Source organism: Schistocerca gregaria, chromosome X (assembly GCF_023897955.1).
Source record: "Schistocerca gregaria isolate iqSchGreg1 chromosome X, iqSchGreg1.2, whole genome shotgun sequence".
In the NCBI taxonomy this organism is placed as follows: Eukaryota; Metazoa; Arthropoda; class Insecta; order Orthoptera; family Acrididae; genus Schistocerca; species Schistocerca gregaria.
This window is the reverse complement of record NC_064931.1, coordinates 675,298,784-675,325,733: the sequence shown is the minus strand read 5'-3', so window position 1 is coordinate 675,325,733 and position 26,950 is coordinate 675,298,784. Positions and strand designations below refer to the sequence as shown.

Below are 26,950 nucleotides of genomic sequence, written 5' to 3'. Positions count from 1 at the left end.
GCGTAGTGTCTCTTCTTTCGTCAGAAAGAACAGACACCACGCATTTATATAATCTAATATTGTCTTCATAAACCTTATGGAAGCAATTAGGAGAGGGTTGTAGATTCATTATTTGAATCTGATTCTTGAAAATTTGCAAGTAGACTCTACATCTACATACATACTCCGCAATCTACCATACGTGGCGGAGGGTACCTTGTACCACAACTAGCATCTTCTCTCCCATTTCCACTCCCAAACAGAACGAGGGAAAAATGACTCCCTATATGCCTCTGTACCAGCCCTAATATCTCTTATCTTATCTTTGTGGTCTTTCTGCGAAATGTAAGTTGGTGACAGTAAAATTGTACTGCAGTCAGCCTCAAATGCTGGTTCTCTGAATTTCCTCAATAGCGATTCACTAAAAGAACGCCTCCTTTCCTCTAGAGACTCCCACCCGAGTTCATGAAGCATTTCCGTAACACTCGCGTGATGATCAAACCTACCAGTAACAAATCTAGCAGCCCGCCTCTGAATTGCTTCTATGTCCTCCCTCAATCCAACCTGATAGAGATACCAAACGCTCGAGCAGTACTCAAGAATAGGTCGCATTAGTGTTTTATAAGCGGTCTCCCTTACAGATGAACCACATCTTCCCAAAATTCTACCAACGAACCGAAGACGACTATCCGCCTTCCCCACAACTGCCATTACATGCTTGTCCCACTTCATATCGCTCTGCAATGTTACGCCCAAATATTTAATCGACGTGATTGTGCCAAGCGCTACACTGCAAATGGAGTATTCAAACGTTACGGGATTCTTTTTCCTATTCATCTGCATTAATTTACATTTATCTATATTTAGAGTTAGCTGCCATTCTTTACACCAATCACAAATCCTGTCCAAGTTATCTTGTATCCTCCTACAGTCACTCAACGACGACACCTTCCCGTACACCACAGCATCATCAGCAAACAGCCGCACATTGCTATCCACTCTATCCAAAAGATCATTTATGTAGATAGAAAACCACAGCGGACCTACCACACTTCCCTGGGGCACTCCAGATGATACCCTCACCTCCGATGAACACTCACCATCGAGAACAACGTACTGGGTTCTATTACTTAAGAACTCTTCGAGTCACTCACATACTTGGGAACCAATCCCATATGCTCGTACCTTAGTTAGGAGTCTACAGTGGGGCACCGAGTCAAACGCTTTCCGGAAGTCAAGGAATATGGCATCCATATGATACCCTTCATCCATGGTTCGCAAGATATCATGAGGAAAGAGGGCGAGTTGTGTTTCACAGGAGCGATGCTTTCTAAAGCCGTGCTGATGCATGGACAGCAACTTCTCTGTCTCCAGGAAATTCATTATATTCGAATTGACAATATGTTCGAGAATCCTGCAACAAAGCGATGTTAAGGATATTGGTCTGTAATTTTGAGGATCCGTTCTTCTGCCCTCCTTATACACAGGCGTCACCTGCGCTTTTTTCCAGTCGCTCGGGACTTTACGTTGGGCCAGAGATTCGCGATAAATGCAAGCTAAGTAAGGAGCCAATGCAGTAGAGTGCTCCCTGTAAAACAGAATTCGAATCCCATCAGGACCTGGCGATTTATTTATTTTCAACCCATTCAGCTGCCTCACAACCCCAGGGATGTCTGTCACTATGTCCTCCATACGGGAATCTGTACGAGACTCAAACGGCGGTATGTTTGTACGATCCTCCTGCGTGAAAGATTTCTCAAATGCTAAATTTAAAATATCAGCTTTCGTTTTGCTGTCTTCCGTTGCCAGGCCAGACTGATCAGTGAGTGACTGGATGGAAGCCTTCGACCCGCTTACCGATTTTACGTAAGACCAGAATTTCCTTGGATTTTCAGCAAGATCTTTTGCTAAGGTATGATGGTGGTAGTGGTTGAATGCTTCGCTCATCGCTGTTTTTACAGCAGCACGAATCTTCTGAACTTTTGCCTGTCCTCATTCTCCCGATCTTTCTTGTACAGCGGTTGCAGCTGCCTCTGCTTCCTGAGCATTCTCCGAATGGCGCTGTTAAACCACGGTGGGTCTTTTCAGTCCGTAACCCACTTTTTCGGCACATACTTGTCCATTGCGTGATTTACAATGTGTTTAAAATTTGCCCATAATTCTTCCACGTCCATCGTACCAGAAGTAAATGAAGTCGATTCATTTACTAAGTGGGATGCTAACAAGTGCTTATCTGCTCTTTCTAGTAAGAATACTCTCCTAGCCTTCTTGACCGACCTTTTAACTTTCGTAACCTCTCGGGATAGTTTGCATCTATCTTCGGGTACCTGTCAGTACAGTTTCTTCAGCAACCCTGTGGCACTCTATCATTTGTCAAACAAACGGTGACCATTTGTACTGTTCTTCTCTGTATATGTTCAATATTACCTGTTAGTCCTATTTCGTACGAGTCCCACACACTTGGGTAATATTCTAGGATGGGTCGCACAAATGATTTGCAAACAATCTCCTTTGTAGACTGATTGCATTTCCCACGTATTCTACCTATGAACTGAAGCCTGCCATCTGCCCGACCTACTACTGAGCCTGTGTGATAATTCCATATCATTTCCTTGCAAAATAATACACCCAGGTACTTGTATCACTTGAACGATTCCAACTGTGACTCGTTGATAGTGTACTCGTAGGTTTATACGTTTCTTCTATGCCTCTGTTGTACCTTCCATTTCTCTTGCATACATTGATGGACTAGCACCCAATTTCGATGTGTCAGGAAGCTTGATTTCTGCACATACTCCTAAACAGAGAGAAAGATTCGTTCTTCACATAATCTTAACACCCAAAAATGTATCTTCACCCAGCAGCGGCGTGTATGCTGATTTGATACTTCCTGCTACATTCAAACTGTGTGCCAGACAATAAGCCAAACCCGTAACCTTTGCCTTTGAAGGGTGAAATTCTTTATCGATTGTCACTAACCACTATGGTCGCAGGTTCGAATCCTGCCTCGGGCATGGATGTGTGTGATGTCCTTAGGTTAGTTATGTTTAAGTAGATCTAAGTTCTAGGGGACTGATGACCACAGATGTTAAGTCCCATAGTGCTCAGAGCCATTTGAACCAATTTTTGGTTGTCACTAAGCCATTGTTTGACATATTCTCTTTCCATTAAGTGCTATTCTAGCACAGTATCCAGATACGTCTCTCAAAAATAGAACTGTAGCAAATAAATACGAACACTGTGAAAAAAGTAGTAGGCTCTAATAATTGCAAAATATCTACAAATATTGACGTGTGAGCCAGTGCTGTTTGGTAATTACGTCTTACACAACTTAATGATTCACTTTTAAATGTAACAAACTATGTACAAAAGAGAGAAGTGCTAACTTATCACCTGTCAAATTGTCCGCAGAACGATACATGTTTAGAAACAAATAGTTATTCTAAAATTTGGCCGTATTAGTGACAGTGGCACGGATAGTGCTGTTTGTAACTGTCTAGTGCAATGACCCAGTCTACTCCGGGTCGCTACGAGTCAGAATGGACGAAAGAAATGTTGAGGGAAAGGGCAGAACCACACCTAGGCGTGCAGTTAACCAGTGATAGTATTCAGCACCCGGCCAGCCTCAGGATCGCAATGTGTGCATGCAAACGCAGTTGACTGCAAAATGTGCTCCCACTCTTATTATGCCGGTGACGTCCACTGTCCTGGGTCGCAAGCGGCTGCTACCAGCCAGCGAAGAACGAGAGGTGCCTGCCCAGGCCCTCCGGAATATAGCCAGCTATGCACCCCCATGAGTACTCCTTGTCCCCACACCGAGCGAGACTGAGCGGTTCTAGGCGCGTCAGTCTGGAACCGCGCGACCGCTACGGTCGCAGGTTCGAATCCTGCCTCGGGCATGGATGTGTGTGATGTCCTTAGGCTAGTTAGGTTTAAGTAATTCCACGTTCTAGGGGACTGATGACCTGAGATGTTAACTCCCATAGTGCTCAGAGCCATTTGAAACACCGAGCGAGGTGTCGCAGTGGTTAGCACACTGAACTCGCATCCGGGAGGACGACGGTTCAAACCCGCGTCCGGCCATCCTGATTTAGGTTTTCCGTGATTTCCTTAAATCGCTCCAGGCAAATGCCGAAATGGTTCCTTTGAAAGGGCACGGTCGACATCCTTCCGCGTCCTTCCCTAATCCGACGAGATCGATGACCTCGCTGTTTGGTCTCTTCCCCCAAACAACCCAATCCAACCCTTATCTCCATGTCGCGCGCATGGGTGCAATAGCCGATACTAGATGTCCTGATGACAAACAGCAATGCTCCGGAACCCCCATGGGTAGACCAGGACAGTGCTGGTGACGTCTAGGTGGCTAGAAGGCCGCGAGGGAGTGGCTAGGAGGCCGCAAGATCGTTCCTCCCCCAGTCATACCATAGACAGCCTTGCAGTTCGTCGGCCAAGGTCCCTCAGAGGGCGGAGGTTGGCCTGACACAAGCTCTCTGCATCGGTAGAATTTGCCAAATCCCCAGCCGCCCTGGCACAAGTACGTCGAGCCTTGTATTGGAACTCGTGTTAATCAGCGGGCAGGGAGCCAGCATATATTCATCGTCCACGACTAGCTTTGGTTTCTCTAGAACACAAAAGCCCTTCATTCTCTCCTGTTCATGATGTAGACAGAATGGCGGCATGACTGAATGCCTTAGTTCCATTATTTATACCCTTGTATCTACGCTCCTGACGTAGTCCTTTCGCGTGAGGGGTAATGAGTAGTTTTGCCATACTCTTGTCAGCTTTTCCTTCGCTCGCTCGGCCTCGAGTACAAGTTGTTAGACCCGGTTAAATTTGCAACGTGTGAGTTCCTCTGTAGCACGCAAGTGCTCTGAGTTACAAAATATTACCTGACTCTTCGCCACACTGTGTTCTGCGTTCACAGTTCTTTGCATCTCGGATGTGACCGGTGTCACAAGCCCCGTATGACTGGAGTGTTTTGACATAATGTTCAAAAAATGTTCAAATGTGTGTGAAATCTTATGGAACTTAACTGATAAGGTCATCAGTCCCTAAGCTTACACACTACTTAACCTAAACTATCCTAAGGACAAACACACAAGCCCATGCGCAAGGGAGGACTCGAACCTCCGCCGGGATCAGCCGCACAGTCCATGGCTGCACCGCCCCAGACCGCTCGGCTAATACCGCGCGGCTTTGACGTAATGTCAACAGTGCTGCCCAGTGGCTTCTTTGATTAGCGCATCAGCCAATCTGGCATCCACTGCCTCACCGTGGGTGAAATCAAACTTTAAAAATTTACAATTCGCACGCCAAAATTTTTGAGGTGCAGCATGACGCACTCTTAGACAAAGAAAACTGCGAACCACGAAGACATTATCCGAATCCGATGGAAATAGGCAAATGTGATGTATATGTAGAGATAAACAAAGGATTACAGTTTCAGAAAAATTGGATGATTTGGTCAAGAAAAAGAGTTTCACAAACTGAGCAGGCCAGTAATACACTCCTGGAAATTGAAATAAGAACACCGTGAATTCATTGTCCCAGGAAGGGGAAACTTTATTGACACATTCCTGGGGTCAGATACATCACATGATCACACTGACAGAACCACAGGCACATAGACACAGGCAACAGAGCATGCACAATGTCGGCACTAGTACAGTGTATATCCACCTTTCGCAGCAATGCAGGCTGCTATTCTCCCATGGAGACGATCGTAGAGATGCTGAATGTAGTCCTGTGGAACGGCTTGCCATGCCATTTCCACCTGGCGCCTCAGTTGGACCAGCGTTCGTGCTGGACGTGCAGACCGCGTGAGACGACGCTTCATCCAGTCCCAAACATGCTCAATGGGGGACAGATCCGGAGATCTTGCTGGCCAGGGTAGTTGACTTACACCTTCTAGAGCACGTTGGGTGGCACGGGATACATGCGGACGTGCATTGTCCTGTTGGAACAGCAAGTTCCCTTTCCGGTCTAGGAATGGTAGAACGATGGGTTCTATGACGGTTTGGATGTACCGTGCACTATTCAGTGTCCCCTCGACGATCACCAGAGGTGTACGGCCAGTGTAGGAGATCGCTCCCCACACCATGATGCCGGGTGTTGGCCCTGTGTGCCTCGGTCGTATGCAGTCCTGATTGTGGCGCTCACCTGCACGGCGCCAAACACGCATACGACCATCATTGGCACCTAGGCAGAAGCGACTCTCATCGCTGAAGACGACACGTCTCCATTCGTCCCTCCATTCACGCCTGTCGCGACACCACTGGAGGCGGGCGGCACGATGTTGGGGCGTGAGTGGAAGACGGCCTAACGGTGTGCGGGACCGTAGCCCAGCTTCATGGAGACGGTTGCGAATGGTCCTCGCCGATACCCCAGGAGCAACATTATCCCTAATTTGCTGGGAAGTGGCGGTGCGGTCCCCTACGGCACTGCGTAGGATCCTACGGTCTTGGCGTGCATCCGTGCGTCGCTGCGGTCCGGTCCCAGGTCGACGGGCACGTGCACCTTCCGCCGACCACTGGCGACAACATCGATTGTACTGTGGAGACCTCACGCCCCACGTGTTGAGCAATTCGGCGGTACGTCCACCCGGCCTCCCGCATGCCCACTATACGCCCTCGCTCAAAGTCTGTCAACTGCACATACGGTTCACGTCCACGCTGTCGCGGCATGCTACCAGTGTTAAAGACTGCGATGGAGCTCAGTATGCCACGGCAAACTGGCTGACACTGACGGCGGCGGTGCACAAATGCTGCGCAGCTAGCGCCATTCGACGGCCAACACCGCGGTTCCTGGTGTGTCCGCTGTGCCGTGCGTGTGATCATTGCTTGTACAGCCCTCTCGCAGTGTCCGGAGCAAGTATGGTGGGTCTGACACACCGATGTCAATGTGTTCTTTTTTCCATTTCCAGGTGTGTACATTGGTGCACCACTGGCCACTATGCAAGCAGCTGTTCGTCTTGGTACTGATCGACAGAGTTTCTGCATGTCCTTCTGAGGGATATCGTGCCAAATTCTGTCCAATAGGTGCGTTAGATCATCAAAATCCCGAAATGGTTGGAGGGCCCTGTCTATAATGCCCCAAACGTTCTCAATTGGGAAGAGATCCGATGACCTTGCTGGCCAATGTAAGTTTGGGAAACACGAAGACAAGCAGTACAAATTCTCGTCATGTGCAAGCGGGCATTATCTTGCTGAAATGCAAGCCCAGGCCACCCTGCCATGAAGGGCAACAAAACGGGGCGTAGAATATCGGCGATGTACCGCTGTGGCGTTAGGGTACAGCTGATGACATTCAAAGCGGTCCTGCTCTGAAAAGAAAGGGCAGCCCAAAACATCACTTCTGGTTGTTGGGCCGTATGGTGGGCGACAGTCAGGTAGGTACCCCACCGTTGTGCTGGGCGTCTCCAGACACGTCTTTGGCCTGGAATCTTACTGGTTGGAGTAGAGTTGTCTTCAGTGATGAGTTCCGCTTCGAACTGAGCCCCGATAACCTGCGAAGATGTGTCTGGACAACTGTGAGATACAACCTGACAGTCGCCCGTCATACGGCCCGACAGCCAGGAGTGAGGGCCTGGATTCCCATTTCATTTCGTAGCAGGATTCCTCTAGTTGTCATCTGCGGCACCGTTACAGCGCAGCGGTATGTTTTAACGATATTCTACGCCCCGTTTCGATGCTCTTTATGGAAAGCCATCCTGGGTTAACATTTGAGCAAGACAATGGCCACCTGCACACGGTTGGAGCTTCTACTGCCTGTCCACGTGCTTCACAAACCCTATTTTGGCTAGCAAGGTCGCCGAATGCCTCCTCAGCTGCTAACGTTTGGAGCATTATGAGTAGGGCCATCCAACTAGCTCGTGAGTTTGAAGATCGTGATTGGACAGAATTTGGCCTGACATCCCTCAGGGGCACATACAACAATATCAATCAATGTCAAGCAGAATAACTGCTTGGATAAGTGCCAGAGGTGGATGTCTATTACAGACTTGCTCAATTTGCGAAGCTCTTCTTCTTGAATGTATCCAGTTTTTCTTAAATTGCAATTATTTTTTTGTCTCTACATGTAAATCATGTTTCTTTTTGTGTTAGAGCGTATATGTCCTTTCCCCGGAATGTTCCATTTCTTCAATTTGTCTTCGGCTCTATGGACGACAGTTTCGATGAGACCAGGTTTCTCCATTCCAGGGGGTGTGCTCTGTGTGTGGCCAACACTTTTAGGATTGTTGGGAAATTTATAGTTTTATAGTTCAATCCAGCTTTCATTATATCTATGTTGAGTAGGTCTTTATGGTACAGAAAACAGTTCACAAACGTCACAGTTAGTGGCGAAGAATAACTTTCATGAGGGCGAAAATGACGCTTGGGTTTAGCCGAGCGGTCTAAGGCACTGCAGTCATGGAGTGTGCGGCTGCTCCCGGCGGAGGTTCGAGTCCTCCCTCGGGCATGGGTGTGTGTGTGTTCGTCCTTAGGATAAAATGGCTCTGAGACTATGGGACTTAACATCTATGGTCATCAGTCCCCTAGAACTTGAACTACTTAAACCTAACTAACCTAAGGACATCACACAACACCCAGCCATCACGAGTCAGAGAAAATCCCTGACCCCGCCGGGAATCGAACCCGGGAACCCGGGCGCGGGATGTCCTTAGGATAATTTAGGTTAAGTAGTGTGTAAGCTTAGGGACTGATGACCTTAGCAGTTAAGTTCCATAAGATTTCACACACATTTGAACATTTTTTCAAGGTGATAGTGGCGTCTCTGTACTTGGAGAAATCTCACGTCACAACACAAATCGTGCTGTACCTGAAAAGGAATGACGTTTGTGTGCCTACTTTCGTCTCAGATCTATGAGTATCTTTGTTTTAGGGTAACACTGATCTCTCTGGCGGGAAATGATTTTTACCATATGGATCAAGTGAGCAGCGTAGCATTATGACAGCTGTGCTTACTTTTTTTAAGGTGAGAGAGCCCTCCCTGAACCACTCCCCGTAATCCAGTCAGTTTATAAAATACGGGATTGTGAGACGAGACCGTTACCTTGAAACTGAAACTGTGGTTTTGAAGTGGAGTTCGTAGCTGCATGTCTAAACCCGAAGTTTAGGTGTGTCGTTGTGTGTCACATCTTTCCAAACCCACTTCATTTACAGTTTCTGTGATATTTTATTGCTTTTTTTTATTAAAAACTCATTCTGGGTTTTTAAGGTTGTTATACGTTGACATAAAAAATTCGCAACATGAAGGAGTTGTGCGACATAAACGAAGGTTGGTAGACGAGTTTCTACATTTGAAAGATGAGGTCTATTCAGATTGCACACCTGTCCCATAACAGTGGCGCTTGTGGCGTTACTATGAGGGTGCTAAACAGTTTTGCTTTAAATACACACCGGTGCATGGTACTGCATTTGCAGCAGCAGTCTGAGCAGCAGTTGGCACCACAGTGACACAACGCACTGTTCCAAATCGGTTACTTCAAGGACAGCCCTGAGCCAGAAGCCATGTAGCTGCGTTCCATTGACCCCAAACCACCGCCATTTGCGACTTTAGTGGTGTCAAGCGAGAGCTCATTGGAGGGCAGGGTAGGGGTCTGTTGTGTCCTCTGATGAAAGCTGGTTCTGCATTGGTGCCAGTGAAGACCGTGGGTTGGTTAGGAGGAGGTCGTTGAGGACCTGCATTCAACCTGCATGTGTGCTAGACAAACTGGACTTACACCTAGAGTTATCGTCTGGAGTGCTATTTTCTATGACAGTAGGAGCACTCACGTGTTAATACCACGCACTCTGACTGCAGATTTGGACGTCAGTCTCGTTCTTCGATCTACTGTGCTGCCATTCATGATCAGCATTCCAGGGGTGTTTTCCAACAGGATAACGGTCGCCCTTATACCGCTGTTGTAACTCAACATGCTCTACAGAGTATCGACATGTTTCCTCGGCCTTCTCGAGCACCAGATCTGTCTCCAATCGAGCACATGCGGGCATCATCGGACGACAACTGCAGCGTCATCCACAGACAGCATTAACCGTCCCTGTATTACCGAATAAGCGCAACAGGCATGGAAGTTCGTCCCACACAGTGACATCTAGCATCTGTACAACATAATGCATGAGCGTTTACGTGCTTGCATTCAACATTCTGGCGGTTCCATCGGTTATTAATGTACCACCAAGTCACATATGCAATGGCTTATCTCGCGCTTACATTAACCTGTGATCTTGCAGAGTTAATACATAAATATGTTATATAGGCAAATGTATTCCAGAAATTTCATTACTCTATATTAATCATTTTTTGGTGTTGCGATTTTTTTCGTTATAGTGTATCAGCATCATGGTAAAGTGCCCATAACTCACTAATGATCACATTTAATGTGATATTCACATTTAAGAAAGAAACTGCGCGAAAACTTTAACAGTTTGCAACGAAAATTAGGGGTCGCTATGGTTTTGCGATTCGTGCGTATTAGACATTATGCATTGAGGTGAAAAACTAATGTCGTATCGGACCTACTATTACTCGGCTTATTGCAGCAACTCGACGTGGCATGGACTCAACAACTAGTTGAAAGTCCCCTGCAGGAATATTGAGCGATGCTGCTTCTATAGCTGTCCATAATTGCGAAAGTCTTGCCGGTTCAGAATTTTGTGCACAAATTGACCACTCGATTGTGTCCCATAAATGTTCGCTCAGATTCGTGACAGACGATCTGGGTGGCCAAATCATTCATTCGAACTGTCCAGAATGTTCTTTAAACCAATCGCAAATTTTTTTAGCCTGGTGACATGGTGCATTGTCGTCCACAAAAATTCCATTGTTGTTTGGGAACATGAAGTCCAGGAATGGCTACAGATGGTCTCCAAGTAGCTGAACGTAACCATTTCCAGTCAATGATCGGTTCTTTTTTGTGTTCCCCCTCGCCCGGATATCTACATCATTTAAATATAAAATCCATCAAATATATGCTAGATAACAAATATCTAATCGTCATTTTTATGAAAAATGCATCTCTTCATATTTCTAATTAAATATCGCACGCAAAATTCCAGTTTTAATTGCAAATATAAAGTCTTAATTATCGATATTTTATAAACGATTGTTAATACAGGTAGTTTAAATTACAGAAAAACCTTACAATTTTTTCATCTTCGTGTATCGCACAATTCGTGGAAATGGTTGTGGAACATGCACCTTTGTTTAAAAATTTTCAACCGCCCGGAATCAAACACGTAGGACTCACATTGAAGGCAAACTCCCTACCACGGAGACATGTCCCCTGCCAATAGCTTTAGTGTATAAAAACGCTCCTAAAACTTCAGAGTCAACTGTCTCAACAATTTTTGAGAGTTGCATGGAATTGCTTTAGCGTCATGACATTTGAGTTCTGAACTCCATGTACCATAAATGTAAAAAATACACAAGCCCGATTGTCATGTGATCTTCTTGTGAGTGTGTTATCAGGCGGCTTTGCACGCTCACCCACGCAAATGTCGGGCAGGTTCCCAATCGCCTCAGAACACAGGGAACCACATGACTTCCCTCCCTTGGGTTAACTGATGTCTTTGGCGACAGGAAGAACATGTGGCCACGAAGTTAAAATAAATTTGCGAAATGATGAAAACAACGGACCCTGTACAGTGGTATTAACGCAAGGAAGGAGAGAATGGATTTGTAAATCTCTGCTGCCAAAAGAAATAAGAAAGATGATTTACCGCATCTTGATCAGGAGAAGACAAAATGTTCTTATCAACATAATTATGTTCTACAACGCATTAGTAGTGAAATACAGATGCTGCAAAAAAATTATTTCGTGTCCTTCCACCAATGACGTTCTATTGTGACACATTTGTTGTAGAAGCGCTTATACCATCCACATGTAACACTAAACAAACGTGTCTAGGTCTGAAAAACACAGATGGCATCTGTTGTCGTACACGGTAACTGGATGTGCGTATACCAAAGGCTGAAACACCCTCAAGCACAGCGAGTAGTGAACGGCGAAAGAAGGCATGTAGCTGGTCGCATATGAAACATTATACACTGTTCAAACGGATAAGAAGGTGAAATGTTGTTCAGATATGGTGGTACAAAGAAAAAGCGCTTGGCGTGAAGCTGCACGCCTGTATGGGCAAGGTAGAATGCTACAAATTATTGACTGCACCTATTAATGAAGACTTGAACTGGGAGAAACTTATTACTGAGCCTGTTTTGTAGAAGTAAACACTATAGGCAATCCTGAATGTGATTACCACAAATTCTGACACATCCTTCAGCCCTTCTTCGTAATAAATCACGCACTTTTTCAAACACACCTGGCTCCATTCAGATTAAGTCACATGCTCCTATAACGTCGGCACATTACCTTGGATTGGGCATACACCAATTCCCTTAAGTGTCCCCATAACCAGAAATCCAACTAATTCAGGACCACTGAACAGACAGACTATGCTACCGGACCTTCTCAACCAACCTTTGGCCCGTGAAACGTACGTACTTTCGTACGATCCGTAGAAAAGGGTGTGGTGCTCCGTCGTGCGTAAATCACTGTCGTTCTCTTTCCTGAAAAGGTAACGTTCTCCTATAATGATGGTAATTCATCACGCAGAAATCGGTGATACATAGCACCTGTTAATCTGTTGGTAAAGTGTGTGGTCCCATGAGTCTGTCATTGACAATTCCTGCCCATATATCGATACTGAAGCGATCGTGGTTCCTCACTTCCATGACTGCCCACACGTATATATTGTGGTAATTTATTGTGTTATTTCTTGTGAGCCTTCGAATACTACACAATATTCATCACAGGTACAGTGAGCCATATCTCAACAGCTGTTGGTATCCAGACGTATATTATAGGAACTTTTGTTATAACCTTCGTGCTTGTCAAACCCTACCTCTCCCAGCAAGGTCGGCGGATATCTCCCCAAATGAGAGCATTTTGAGCATTATGGGCGGGGACCTCCATCCAGCTAGGGATTTCGACGATCTAATGCGCCAATTGGACAGAATTTCTCTCGATATTCCTCAGGAGGACTTTCAACAACTTTATCGATCAATGCCAAGCCGAATAACTGCTTAGATAAGTGCCAAAGGTGGACCAGTCTATTATTGACTTGATCAATTTGTGAATCTCTTTCTCTTGAATAAATCATCCATTTTTTTCTGAAACTGTCGTCATTTGTTTGTCTGTATATGTATATCACATCTACTGATTTCCGTCACATTCGGATAGTTCCTTCGCGGCACGTCGTTTTTCTTTGTCTTAGAGTGTACAGCGGTCTCTCGCTGCAGGCAGGTATTAATCCTCATGGGATGGTGGTCAGTTAACATAAACACTGATTTTCAGACTCGCGATATTATCCATGTGACGCGATATTATCCATGCAATAACGGTGACTGAATGACCCAGCGTCGCCGGCCGGTGTGGCCGTGCGGTTCTAGGCGCGTCAGTTTTACATACCATCTGAGGTCTTACATACCATTTTTTATACACTATTCACTGAGTGCCAACAACCACGTCAACATTCTAACACATCGTTTTCCACCAACTTTTGAAAGATCTCCCTTTACAGAAACTTCTCTACTCAAAACGCGTGTGGTGCACTACACCCTTACACTCCATTGACGGCTCCGACGTTTCACTTGGAAGGAGATGTTTACCTACCTATATGAATATTCTCCAGCATAACTTTTCTATGATTAGTGAAGGTAACTTCGTCAGTAAACAAGGTACACGGGATCTCCAGCATTAATGAAACCTGACAAAGTGCCAAGTAGCTGATAGCGTATGAAACATTATACATTGTTCAAACGGATAATAAGGTAACAAAATCTTTTTCATGTAGCTCTTGATCAAAAGGGATATGATACATGTGGCCGAGCGGTTCTAGGCGCTTCAGTCCAAGACCGCGCTGCTGCTACGGTCGCAGGTTCGAATTCTGCCTCGGGCATGGATGTGTGTGATGTCTTTAGGTTAGTTAGGTTTAAGTAGTTCTAAGTCTTGGGGACTGATGACCTCAGATGTTAAGTCCCACAGTGCTTAGAGCTATTTGAACCATTTTTGATACGATACAGATGGAGTATATGTCGGTGAATAATACAGTGTTCATTAGATCTAATGATGTCACTTTCTCTCGTAACAGATGAGAAGGAAATGTGTCGATCAGTAGCTACGGCTGCTAGAAAATTAACTTCGCCATTTATTCCGGCCACGAGTTTCTTTCGAACAAGTTCGTGAACTCATTTATACCGTGTGACACTTAGTTCATGTAGGAGCTTGGTAAATTGTTGTCCTGGTGGTTGTTGTCTATGCAGGTAATGTTCTCCATACACAAGGATCATTTCGACATTCTCAGCCGTTCTAAACACCAAAAAATCTAGCTTGCTCCGTACAGTTGACTTCAGTGGTGCAATAGCACAAGACCATGGAATTATAAGTATCAACATGCCTCCTTGATACTCTCGAGCTAAGGTTCGAGTATCTTGCTAATACGAGAGCAGGGATAACACTCGTTGAGTGTGATTATCATAACTCATTTTTTTACTTTGCGTCAGGATGAGTACACTATTTAGCCATGCATAATTATACTATTTAACCTTCGACGATTACACTACTTAGCCACCAAAAATTATAAAAATTGTTTTAACAAAACATGTAAATGAACATTATGTTTTAAAGTAACTGAACAATATTTCTTTACAGCTAGCAAAAATAAAAAAAGGAATGACTTCCTACTTTCTAAATGCAGAAGTAATACACAAATTTTTCTTTACAAAAAATATTTACAAACAGGTTTGTGCAATCAGTATCCTTTCAGACACAAACAATTTTGGTGAATTAACCAATAAAAAATTTTAAACATGATTGCGTAGTCAGCGACCATTTACAAATTAAAGTTAAAGCAATTACAGCCCTGGGCTATAATTGCTTTAACTTTAACCAATAAAAAATGGTAATTACACCTTGTGTACAGCTCTGTGGACATATGTTAAAATTGCGAACTGCAGTTAATCTTATCTGAAATCTAACAAGTGCTTTATCATTCTTTGGTAAAAGGTCAGGAATGTTTGTAGGGAACGACACCCTACGCTTTATCGATTCTGTGAGGAATTATTCCCTATGTTGTTCGAAGTAGGAACAATTAAATATAACTTATGAACTGTTTGCTTATGGCGTACCAGCTCTACATCGAATAAAGTCGTCTCTACTATCAGTTTCGTCAAAAATGTGCATTGTTGCATTTAATAAATGCACAAGTGATGTTCGTAAAGATATTTCCATCGTTTTTGGAATTACTGTGTAAGTTTACTTTGTGAGCTCCTTACCGTACTTCACTTTTTTGAAAAAAAAAATACTGCATTTGTAGATAATCGTTTCGAAATTACTCTGTCTTGTTTTAGATAATTTATTCGGTGTACACTCTACAAAGCATTTTTTTCAAAGTAGCACATCGCTATCGAGTCATCCAGAATTTTGTGGTCATTTAATATTTTGTTACCCAGTTTTTCAGCAAATGTTTGTTTGAAGGATTTCTTAACATTTGGACACCGCGAGTAGAAGTAGTGTATAAAAAAAACATTGTAAGCCTTCTTTGCTAGTAAATGTCGCTGGATTCCGTGTGGTGAGATGAAAGTACAAGTCTCAGAGTCTTGTATTGCGTGTCATTTCCCTTCTAACCAGGCTAATAAATGGAGTCATAAATACTCTGACAAGTCATCATTTATCTGGTTTTGACGTTCTAACAGCAGTCGTGTTCGCGGATTAAATTGTGGCAATTCAGGTCTTCCTGTTACACCCTCCATCATGCCTTCACTGTGGTTTGCAGAGAGTGGATGTAGATACACATTATGCAAACAATGGTTATTCAGTTACGAGCCCGGACGTGTTCCAGCACTTTTGTACCATCCTCGGTGGATATTCTTATTACGGTCTTATACTCCACATTGTTAGTTATTGTGAGACAGTCTTTTCGTTATTTACAGGATGTAAACGATAATTGTTTAAAACGTACCACAGTAGAGTAGAGGAAGTCGAGACAAACAATTTGATACAGGACACTTCCGGTCTATCAAGTCAGAATACTATCTGAAATTGGCGTGCAAAAACCATTTAAGCTAGAGCCCGTGCACGTAGCGCGAGATTCTCAATATTCTCTCGCTCTCTTCACGCAAAGTATTAGTCCTAGAGAAAGAAATGAATAGGAGCTTTCCTGTAGGAGCTTTAATTTAATTTTAAACTGAAGTACGTTTTCGCTGTGGTCGTAGTTATCGAGTTTATCAAGAAAAACATAATAAGTGACGTTCAAGCGCACTCTCAACCGCCAACTCACCCCCTCTCCGTTAGTCTTTTTGGAACGTTGTTCACGGTACTCCCTCCTACCACCGTACAAAGATTTGAGACTGTATTAATTATTTTGTTTGGTCGACGTTTTTCATGTTCATTGATTGGACTATTACGCCACAGGCTTAGTGGCCTATTTAGTTATTAATTTAAACTTTCCCGCAAGGGCAATGAAAGAGAAAAGACGTTTGTAAACCTTATGCAAAACCTAATTACGTTTATAATTCGATCTAATGAAACCCTTCCAAGCACAATGCTTTCTTAGAAAGGTTAGACAAAACGATTTAATTGCTAATTTGAAGCTGCTAAGATTCATAAAATTGTGAAATAAAATTTCACAAATTTAGCAATTTGCAAGGGCATGACTAAGTTCGTGGCGTAATGAAAAGGTCGAATATGCCAAAAAATTCGCGTAGTCAAAATTTTTGTTCAGTGATCCTAGACTAACTCGAAAGTAACGGCCTCCGGCGAAAACGTACACCAGTACAAAATTAAACTAAATCAAATTTCCTACAAAAAGGTCGGATTATTTTTCCCTATGGCTAAATAGTTTTTGCGAAGAGAGCGAGAGAACAATGAAAATCTCAAGCGATGCCTATGTACTGCCACTTAGGTGATCTTTGTAGACCCATTTGATGTAGTTTCCCGAACTGACAGACCACAAGCGTCCCATATCAAATTCTTCGTCTCGACTTGCCCTACACAAGGGTTTCCCACATTGTGTTCGGCGGAACAGCAGTGTTCCACGGGAAGAGCAGAAGTGCTCCGCGAAAAACTATTAACAACTTGGCGGATTGTTCTCTCGACATTTTGACGATACTAATTATGTTTTTTTGTTTTTTTATTTTATTGTGATTTCTGATGTTATGATTTAAAATTGAAGTAATCACCGAATAAAACAAGTTTTTCTCGTTTTTAAAAATAAACAAGGTGTTCCATCGAAGTACCTGGATTCTCAAAGTTTTTATGTTACAAACAGTTGTTGTTTATACCCTGAATAGACATATATACCGTAGTTATGTTCATGGCACCGATCCCCGCCTGCATGATCATCTGATCTGAAACACACGCAGAGAGACGGCACATAATTTTACTGAATCACATTCACAAATACAAACTTCGCAAGTTCACAAAGACACCTCGATGTCTGAGCCTGAAAGTGTGATTCAATAAAAGCTAGTACCTCTTTTTTTTCCTGTAACAGACGAGCGTGCACATGAGGACAGAGGACAAATGCCACGAAAATAGCCGTGATAAGCTTTAAAATGGCGGAAAGAACAAGACCGTAATAAAGCACCCATTGAGGATGGCCCCAGAGTGCTGAAACATATTTGGAGATAATAGACGGACCAGAGTTCTCATGATTGCCGCGCGTGTTCATTATTTGCAGCGTGGTGTTTCATTTAATGGTGCTGTTGCAGGGTACTTACGCGATGCTGTACACCAACATGATAGTGAATGTGACGATACACCACTGCGCCGACACGGTGGGTGGTCTCAGCCTGGCAGTGTACCAGCTGGTGCTGCTGTTCGGGGCGCCGGGCGTGCTCATGCTCTTCTGCTACAGCTGCGTCATTGTCGAGCTCTGGAAGAGCACGCGCAGCATGCAGGTCCTCACCAACAGCATCAGGTACGCATTCTTGAGTGTCCGGCTACACAACACTCACTTCTGTTACTTATTTCCTCTCCTTGCCTTTTTCTTTACAGTCAGAATTTTAATCCATCTCGTTGGCTACTTCATAAAATGTTAGAACAGCTGAGAGGAATTAGCATTAAAGTGACAATTAACAAATAACCAATGTCAGATGCTCAGAAATAATCAAAGTATACAATGAGGTGACAAAAGTCGCGGGATAGCGAGGTACACATATACAGACGCGATAGTATCGCGTACGCAAGGTATAAAAGGGTAGTGCTTGGCGAGGAGCTGCCATTTGTACTCAGGTGATTCATGTGAAAAAATTTCTGACGTAATTATAGCCGCACGGCTGGAATTAAGAGACTATGAACGCGGAATGGTTGTTGGAGCTAGGCGCATGGGACATTCCATTTCGAAAATGGATAGGTAATTCAGTATTCCGATATTCACAGTCTCAAGAGTGTGCCGAAAATACCAAATTTCAGGCGTTATTCTCACCACGGACAACGCAATGACCGACGGCCTTCACGTAACGACCGAAAGCAGCACCGTTTGCGAACAGTTGTCTGTGGTAACAAACAAGCAACACTGCGTGAAATAACCGCAGAAATCAAAGTGGAACGTACGACAGACGTATCCGAAGTTAAGTGCAGCGAAATATGCCGTTAACTGGCTACTGCAGGAGACGACCGACGCGAGTGCCTCTGCTACCAGCACGGCATTGCCTGCAGAGAGTCTGTTGGGCTGGTGACCATGTCGTTTGGACCCCACGATTAGAAAACCGTAACCTGGTCAGATGTGTCCCGATTTCAGTTGGTAAGAGCTGATGGTAGGGTTCGAGAGTGGAGGAGACCCCTCGAAGCAATTGACCCAAATTGTGAGCAAGGCACTGTGCAAGCTGATTGTGGCTCCACAGTGGTATGGGCTGTGTTTGCATAGAATGGACTGAGTCCCGAACCGATCACTGTCTGGAAATGGTTTGCAGCCATTCGTGGACTTAATGTTCCGAAACAACGATGGAAGTTTTATGGATTGCAATGCGCCATGTCACCGGATCACAACTGTTCGCGACTGGTTTGAGGAACATTCTGCACAATTCGAGCGATCGATTTAGCCACTCAGATCGTAGCAAGCAATATGAAATTAATTTAAGGCTGTTGTAATACAATGCAATGAGTCAATGACATTAGAAACATTTAGTAAACATTTCTGAACGTGTCTCATACTGCATTATGAATATAAATATAAGTAAAGTTACTGTTACGAATCAATTAATCATTCACTCTCACAGACGACTGCAACAACACTTCGTCAGGCAATTGCAGTGTTACAGTTTTAGGATTTCTGAGGACAGCAACAATCCGAAGATCAGATTAGATTAGATTAATTATTCATTCCATAGACCCATAAAAGAGGGAATCCTCCTGGGTGTGTAACATGTCAGAAAAACACATTACAAAAATGTAATTAGAAAAACTTGAGTTTCATTAATTTTAATGATCCTCAATCAACAAACAGTAAAATTATGTACATGAATTAAATTTAAACTTCTAATATTTACAGGTTTAATACTCACATCTGCTTTCATTAAATCCATCATTCAGACATTGGCTAGTTTCTTGGCTATTAAAACCAAGTATTGTCAAAAATTAAAGTAAATTATTCATTTCAGTGATCCTCAGTTAAGAACAGTCAGATTATGTACAAGATTTAAAATTAAACTTCCACTATTTACAGAGTTAAGACTTACATCTGTTTTCCATACATCTGTCATTCACACAGTAGGTAGTTACTTGGCTGTTACAACCAAGTATTGTCAAAAATTAAAGTATAATACATTTTCATTAAAATGGTCTACTGCACTTGTCGAGAAACTCATGGATGGAATAGAAGGAGTTGGCCACCAAAAATTCTTTTAAATTAAGTTTAAATTGTGCCTCGTTTGAAACTAAACTCGTAATAGTTGCTGGTAACTTATTGAAAATATGCGTTGCTGAATATTGGACTCCTTTCTGTGCAAGAATAAGTGATTTTAAATCTTTATGTATATTGTTCTTATTCCTAGTATTGATAATGCGTACTAAGCAGTTAATTGGAAAAAGAGATGTATTATTTACATCAAACTTCATTAAGGAATAAATATACTGAGAAGCTGTGGTTAATATACCCAATTCTTTGAATAAGTTTCGACGTGATGTTCTTGGATTTACACTACTCATTACTCTTATTATACGCTTCTGTACTCTAAACTTTTTTTCTCTGTTTGTGGAGTTACCCCAAAATATGATACCAGATGACATAATGGAGTGAAAATAAGCAAAATATGCCAGTTTTTTTATATTTATATCGCCTATGTCTGACATCACTTGCATTGCAAACACAGACTTGTTTAGGCACTTTAGCAGTTCGTTAGTATGTTGCTCCCAACTGAATTTATTATCAAGTTGTAATCGCAAGAATTTTACACTCTCAACTTCTCCTATTTCCATGTCATCATATTTTATACACACACCAGAAGGAAATCTCTTGGAAGTTCTGAACTGCATATAGTGGGTCTTTTAAAAATTGAAATTTAATTATAGCAAATTGTAACAAGAACAATGCGTTTTGCGTGGATCTTCAGCGGGTCGCTGCCTTCAAATAGCCTACTCTCATAATACGCAAGTTAAAATAATTCTTTTGCCACGAATGTGATGTTTCTCATTCTTTTATTGGAACGAATCACACAGTTAACAACGAGTTTTCCAGTGATTCTCAATTTGCTGGTCTTCAAAAACGGCATATATACATATAGGCCTGAAATGAATGCCAATATGGCGCCTCACAACTCTGTACTGAAGGAAGACGGCCTGCGTGTGACGTAGGTGGCGTTGTGCCATCTCATTGGTCAACTCTCAGACGCACGCTCAGAATATCTGACATGCCAGATACTGCTCTGCACGTGCGGGAAGACTCCCGAACCTGCTGTTCTATGTTACGACGTCAGAAACTCGGCACGCTCAACGCTCAACGTTCGGATGCACGGTCCGTGTGCCGACGGATTAAGGAGTTTTCCCGTACAGACGATGGTGCCTGCACAGCCCCAGACTTGAACGGTAGGCCGCCTGGGTACGAGTCCAGCAGCGGTTAAGGTAGGCCCCCAGATGGCACTATGGTTGGAGGGCGTTAAGTTCACAGCACTGGACTTAGCGTGAACAGCAGTCCCGCAGCTAGCAGCGGCAGAGTCCAGAGGAGATGACTTGTTGCTCCTTGTAGACTTGTAGACTCGGGAACTGTCATAGATCCTCCTCAGAGCTAGTGGCTGGTAGACTGAAATAACCTCTGACTACAAATGACGATTACTTATACTGGCTTGGCCCGTCCTAGCTAAAGCATCGGTTTCTATCATGTAAGTCATAACAGGACCGTGGCTCGGACATTAAGCAGTCAGGTCAGCCCCTCCACTGGCTTCGCGTTATCTCTGCATTGACAATGTCATGACCCTGGCCCTCTGCCGTGCTGGGTTATGAAGTAACTGCTCTGTGACTCAGGGACAGTACTTATGATATCAGCAAGGTGCCCCTGACGTAACTTAGCCTGGCCAGCCCGTGGCTTCTTGTATTATCCATGGTAGGTGTCTCAATTTTTTCTCACCCATGCCCAGTAAATACCTAAGAACGTAGCACAAACTACATCTACATTTATACTCCGCAAGCCACTCAACGGTGTGTGGCGGAGGGCACTTTAAATTCCACTGTCATTACCTCCCTTTTCTGTTCCAGTCGCATATGGTTCGCGGGAAAACGACTGTCGGAAAGCCTCCGTGCGTGCTCGATGTCTCTAATTTTACATTCATGATCTCCTCTGGAGGTATAAGTAGGCGGAGGCAATATATTCGATACCTCATCCAGAAACGCACCCTCTCGAAACCTAGACAGCAAGCTACACCGCGATGCAGAACACCTCTCTTGCAGAGTCTGCCACTTGAGTTTTGCTAAACATATCCGTAGCGCTATCACGCTTACCAAATAACCCTGTGACGAAACGTGCGGCTCTTCTTTGGATCTTCTCTAACTCCTCTGTCAACCCGACCTGGTACGGATACTCAAGTATAGGTTGAACGCGTGTTTTGTAAGCGACCTCCTTTGTTGATGGACTACATTTTCTAAGGACTCTCCCAATGAATCTCAACCTGGTACCCGACTTACCAACACCTAATTTTATACGATCATTCCACTTCAAATCGTTCCGTACGCATACTCCCACTATATCTTACAGAAGTAACTGCTACCAGTGTTTGTTCCGCTATCATATAGTCATACAATAAAGGATCCTTCTTTTACGTATTCGCAACACATTACATTTGTCTATGTTAAGAGTCAGTTGCCACTCCCTGCAGCAAGTGCCTATCCGCTGCAGATATTCCTGCATTTCGCTGCAACTTTCTAATGCTGCAACTTCTCTGTATACTAAGCACCATCCGCGAAAAGCCGCTTGGAACTTCCGACACTATCTACTAGGTCATTTATATATATTGTGAAAAGCAATGGTCCCATAACACTCCCCTGTGGCACACCAGAGGTTACTTTAACGTCTGTAGACCCGTGGTCTAGGAGTAGCGTGTTTGATTCATAATCAAAACGTCTTCGGTTCCGGGTTCGATCCCCGCCGAAGACTTCCGGCATAAGAAGTCAACCTCATTCTGCCAACAGCCTTGTCAAAGAGGGCGGAGGAGCAGATAGAGGTTCAGGGCACTCTCTTGTCCTAGGGGTGGGAAATTGCCCCTAAAGGCGGAAGAATCAGCAATGATCAACGACATGAGGATGCAGAAGGCAATGGAAACCACTGCATTAAAGACACGTAACGTGTATCCACAGGACATGTGGCCTGTAGTTGAAGAAGTGTCATGATGGTCTCTCCATTGGCAAAAGATTCCGGAATAGTCCCCCATTCGGATCTCCGGGAGGGGACTGCCAAGTGGGAGGTTACCATGAGAAAAAGATTGAATAATCAACGAAAGGATAACATTCTACGAGTCGGGGCGTGGAATGTCAGAAGCTTGAACGTGGCAGGGAAACTAGAAAATCTGAAAAGGGAAATGCAAAGGCTCAATCTAGATATAGTAGGCGTCAGTGAAGTGAAGTGGAAGGAAGAGAAGGATTTCTGGTCAGATGAGTATCGGGTAATATCAACAGCAGCAGAAATGGTATAACAGGTGTAGGATTCGTTATGAATAGGAAGGTAGGGCAGAGGGTGTGTTACTGTGAACAGTTCAGTGACCGGGTTGTTCTAATCAGAATCGACAGCATACCAACACCGACAACGATAGTTCAGGTATACATGCCGACGTCGCAAGCTGAAGATGAACAGAGAGAGAAAGTGTATGAGAATATTGAAAGGGTAATGCAGTATGTAAAGGGTGACGAAAATCTAATAGTCATGGGCGACTGGAATGCAGTTGTAGGGGAAGAAGTAGAAGAAAAGGTTACAGGAGAATATGAGCTTGGGACAAGGAATGAAAGAGGAGAAAGACTAATTGAGTTCTGTAACAAGTTTCAGCTAGTAATAGCGAATACCCTGTTCAAGAATCACAAGAGGAGGAGGTATACTTGGAAAAGGCCGAGAGATACGGGAAGATTTCAATTAGATTACATCATGGTCAGACAGAGATTCCGAAATCAGATATTGGATTGTAAGGCGTACCCAGGAGCAGATATAGACTCAGATCACAATATAGTAGTGATGAAGAGTAGGCTAAAGTTCAAGACATTAGTCCGGAAGAATCAATACGTAAAGAAGTGGGATAGGGAAGTTCTAAGGAAAGACGAGATACGTTTGAAGTTCTCTAACTCTATAGATACAGCAATAAGGAATAGCGCAGTAGGCAGTACAGTTGAAGAGGAATGGACATCTCTAAAAAGGGCCATCACAGAAGTTGGGAAGGAAAACATAGGTACAAAGAAGGTAGCTGCGAAGAAACCATGGGTAACAGAAGAAATACTTCAGTTGATTGATGAAAGGAGGAAGTACAAACATGTTCCGGGAAAATCAGGAATACAGAAATACAAGTCGCTGAGGAATGAAATAAATAGGAAGTGCAGGGAAGCTAAGACAAAATGGCTGCAGGAAAAATGTGAAGACATTGAAAAAGATATGATTGTCGGAAGGACAGACTCAGCATACAGAAAGTCAAAACAACCTTTGGTGACATTAAAAGCACCGGTGGTAACATTAAGAGTGCAACGGGAATTCCACTGTTAAATGCAGAGGAGAGAGCAGATAGGTGGAAAGAATACATTGAAAGCCTCTATGAGGGTGAAGATTTGTCTGATGTGATACAAGAAGAAACAGGAGTCCATTTAGAAGAGATAGGGGATCCAGTATTACAATCGGAATTTAAAAGACCTTTGGAGGACTTACGGTCAAATAAGGCAGAAGGAATAGATAACATTCCATCACAATTTCTAAAATCATTAGGGGAAGTGGCAACAAAACGACTATTCACGTTGGTGTGTAGAATATATGAGTTTGGCGACATACCACCTGACTTTCGGAAAAGCATCATCCACACAATTCCGAAGACGGCAAGAGCTGACAAGTGCGAGAATTATCGCACAATCAGCTTAAATAGCTCATGCATCGAAGCTGCTTACAAGAATAATATACAGAAGAATGGAAAAGAAAATTGAGAACGCGCTAGGTGACGATCAGTTTGGCTTTAGGAAAAGTAAAGGCACGATAGAGGCAATTCTGACGTTACGGCTAATAATGGAAGCAAGACTAAAGAAAAATCAAGACACGTTCATAGGATTTGTCGACCTGGAAAAAGCGTAAGACAATATAAAATGGTGCAAGCTGTCTGAAATACTGAAAAAAGTAGTGGTAAGCTATAGGGAGAGACGGGTCATATACAATATGTACAACAACTAAGAGGGAATAATAAGAGTGGACGATCAAGAACGAAGTGCTCGTCTTAAGAAGGGAGTAAGACAAGGCTGTAGCCTTTCGCCCCTACTCTTCAATCTGTACATCGAGGAAGCAATGATGGAAATAAAAGAAAGGTTCAGGAGTGGAATTAAAATACAAGGTGTAAGGATATCAATGATACGATTCGCTGATGACATTGCTATCCTGAGTGAAAGTCAAGAAGAATTAAATGATCTGCTGAACGGAATGAACAGTCTAATGAGTACACAGTATGGTTTGAGAGTAAATCGGAGAAAGACGAAGGTAATGAGAAGTAGTAGAAATGAGAACAGCGAGAAACTTAACATCAGAATTGATGGTCACGAAGGCAATGAAGTTAAGGAATTCTGCTACCTAGGCAGTAAAATAACCAATGACGGACGGAGCAAGGAAGACATCAAAAGCAGACTCGCTACGGCAAAAAAGGCAGTTCTGACCAAGAGAAGTCTACTAATATCAAATACCGGCCTTAATTTGAGAAAGAAATTTCTGAGGATGTACGTCTGGAGTACAGCATTGTATGGTAGTGAAACATGGACTGTGGGAAAACCGGAACAGAAGAGAATCGAAGCATTTGAGATGTGGTGCTATAGACGAATGTTGAAAATTAGGTGGACTGATAAGGTAAGGAATGAGGAGGTTCTACGGAGAATCGGAGAGGAAAGGAATATGTGGAAAACACTGATAAGGAGAAGGGACAGGATAATAGGACATCTGCTAAGACATGAGGGAATGACTTCCTTGGTACTAGAGGGAGCTGTAGAGGGCAAAAACTGTAGAGGAAGACAGAGATTGGAATACGTCAAGCAAATAATTGAGGACGTAGGTTGCAAGTGCTACTCTGAGATGAAGAGGTTAGCACAGGAGAGGAATTCGTGGCGGGCCTCATCAAACCAGTCAGTAGACTGGTGACAAAAAAAACAGTCGTCTCTCCATTGAGAACAACATGCTGTATTCTGTTTGCTAAAAACTCTTCAATCCAGCCACACAGCTGGTCTGATATTCCGAAGGCTCTTACTTTGTTTATCAGGCGACAGCGCGCAACTGTATCGAACGCCTTCCGGAAGTCAAGAAAAATGGCATCTACCTGGGAGCCTGTATCTAATATTTTCTGGGTCTCATGAACAAATAAAGCGAGTTGGGTCTCACACGATCGCTGTTTCCGGAATCCATGTTGATTCCTACAGAGCAGATTCTGGGTTTCCAGAAATGACATGATACGCGAGCAAAAAACGTGTTCTAAAATTCTACAACAGATCGATGTCAGATATATAGACCTATAGTTTTGCGCAACTGCTCGACGACCCTTCTTGAAAACTGGAACTACCTGTGCTCTTTTCCAATCATTTGGAACCTTCCGTTCCTCTAGAGACTTGCGGTACACGGCTGTTAGAAGGAGGGCAAGTTCTTTCGCGTACTCTGTGTAGAATCGAGTTGGTATCCCGTCAGGTCCTGTGGACTTTCCTCTGTAGAGTGATTTCAGTTGCTTTTCGATTCCTTGGACACTTATTTCCATGTCAGCCATTTTTTCGTTCGTGTGAGGATTTAGAGAAGGAACTGCAGTGCGGTCTTCCTCTGTGAAACAGCTTTGGGAAAAGGTGTTTAGTATTTCAGATTTACGCATGCCATCCTCTGTTCCAATGCCTTTATCATTCCAGAGTATCTGGATATGCTGCTTTGATCTACTTACTGCCGCCCGGGATTAGCCGAGCGGTCTGAGGCGCTGCAGTCATGGACTGTGCGGCTGGTCCCGGCGGACGTTCGAGTCCTCCCTCGGACATGGATGTGTGTTTGTCCTTACGATAATTTAGGTAAAGTAGTGTACAAGCTTAGGGACTGATGAACTTAACAGTTAAGCCCCATAAGATTTCACACACATTTGAACATTTTTTGATCCACTTACAGATTTAACTTAAGACCAGAACTTCCTAGGATTTTCTGTCAAGTCGGTACATAGTTTTACTTTCGAATTCACTGAACGCTTCACGCATAGCCCCCCTTATGCTAACTTTGACATCGTTTAGCTTCTATTTGTCTGA

At 43.6% G+C, this 26,950-nt stretch overlaps 1 protein-coding gene across 1 annotated transcript in view; it reads left to right on the top strand.

The window, feature by feature from the left end:
- The window catches only part of LOC126299369 (galanin receptor 2a-like), a 155,519-nt gene that overhangs the window by 105,891 nt on the left and 22,678 nt on the right, over positions 1–26,950 (top strand). Inside the window, exon 4 of the mRNA XM_049991231.1 lies at positions 17,749–17,957. Coding sequence (XP_049847188.1) covers positions 17,749–17,957 — 209 coding nt within the window. The remainder of the gene's footprint in view (positions 1–17,748; positions 17,958–26,950) is intronic.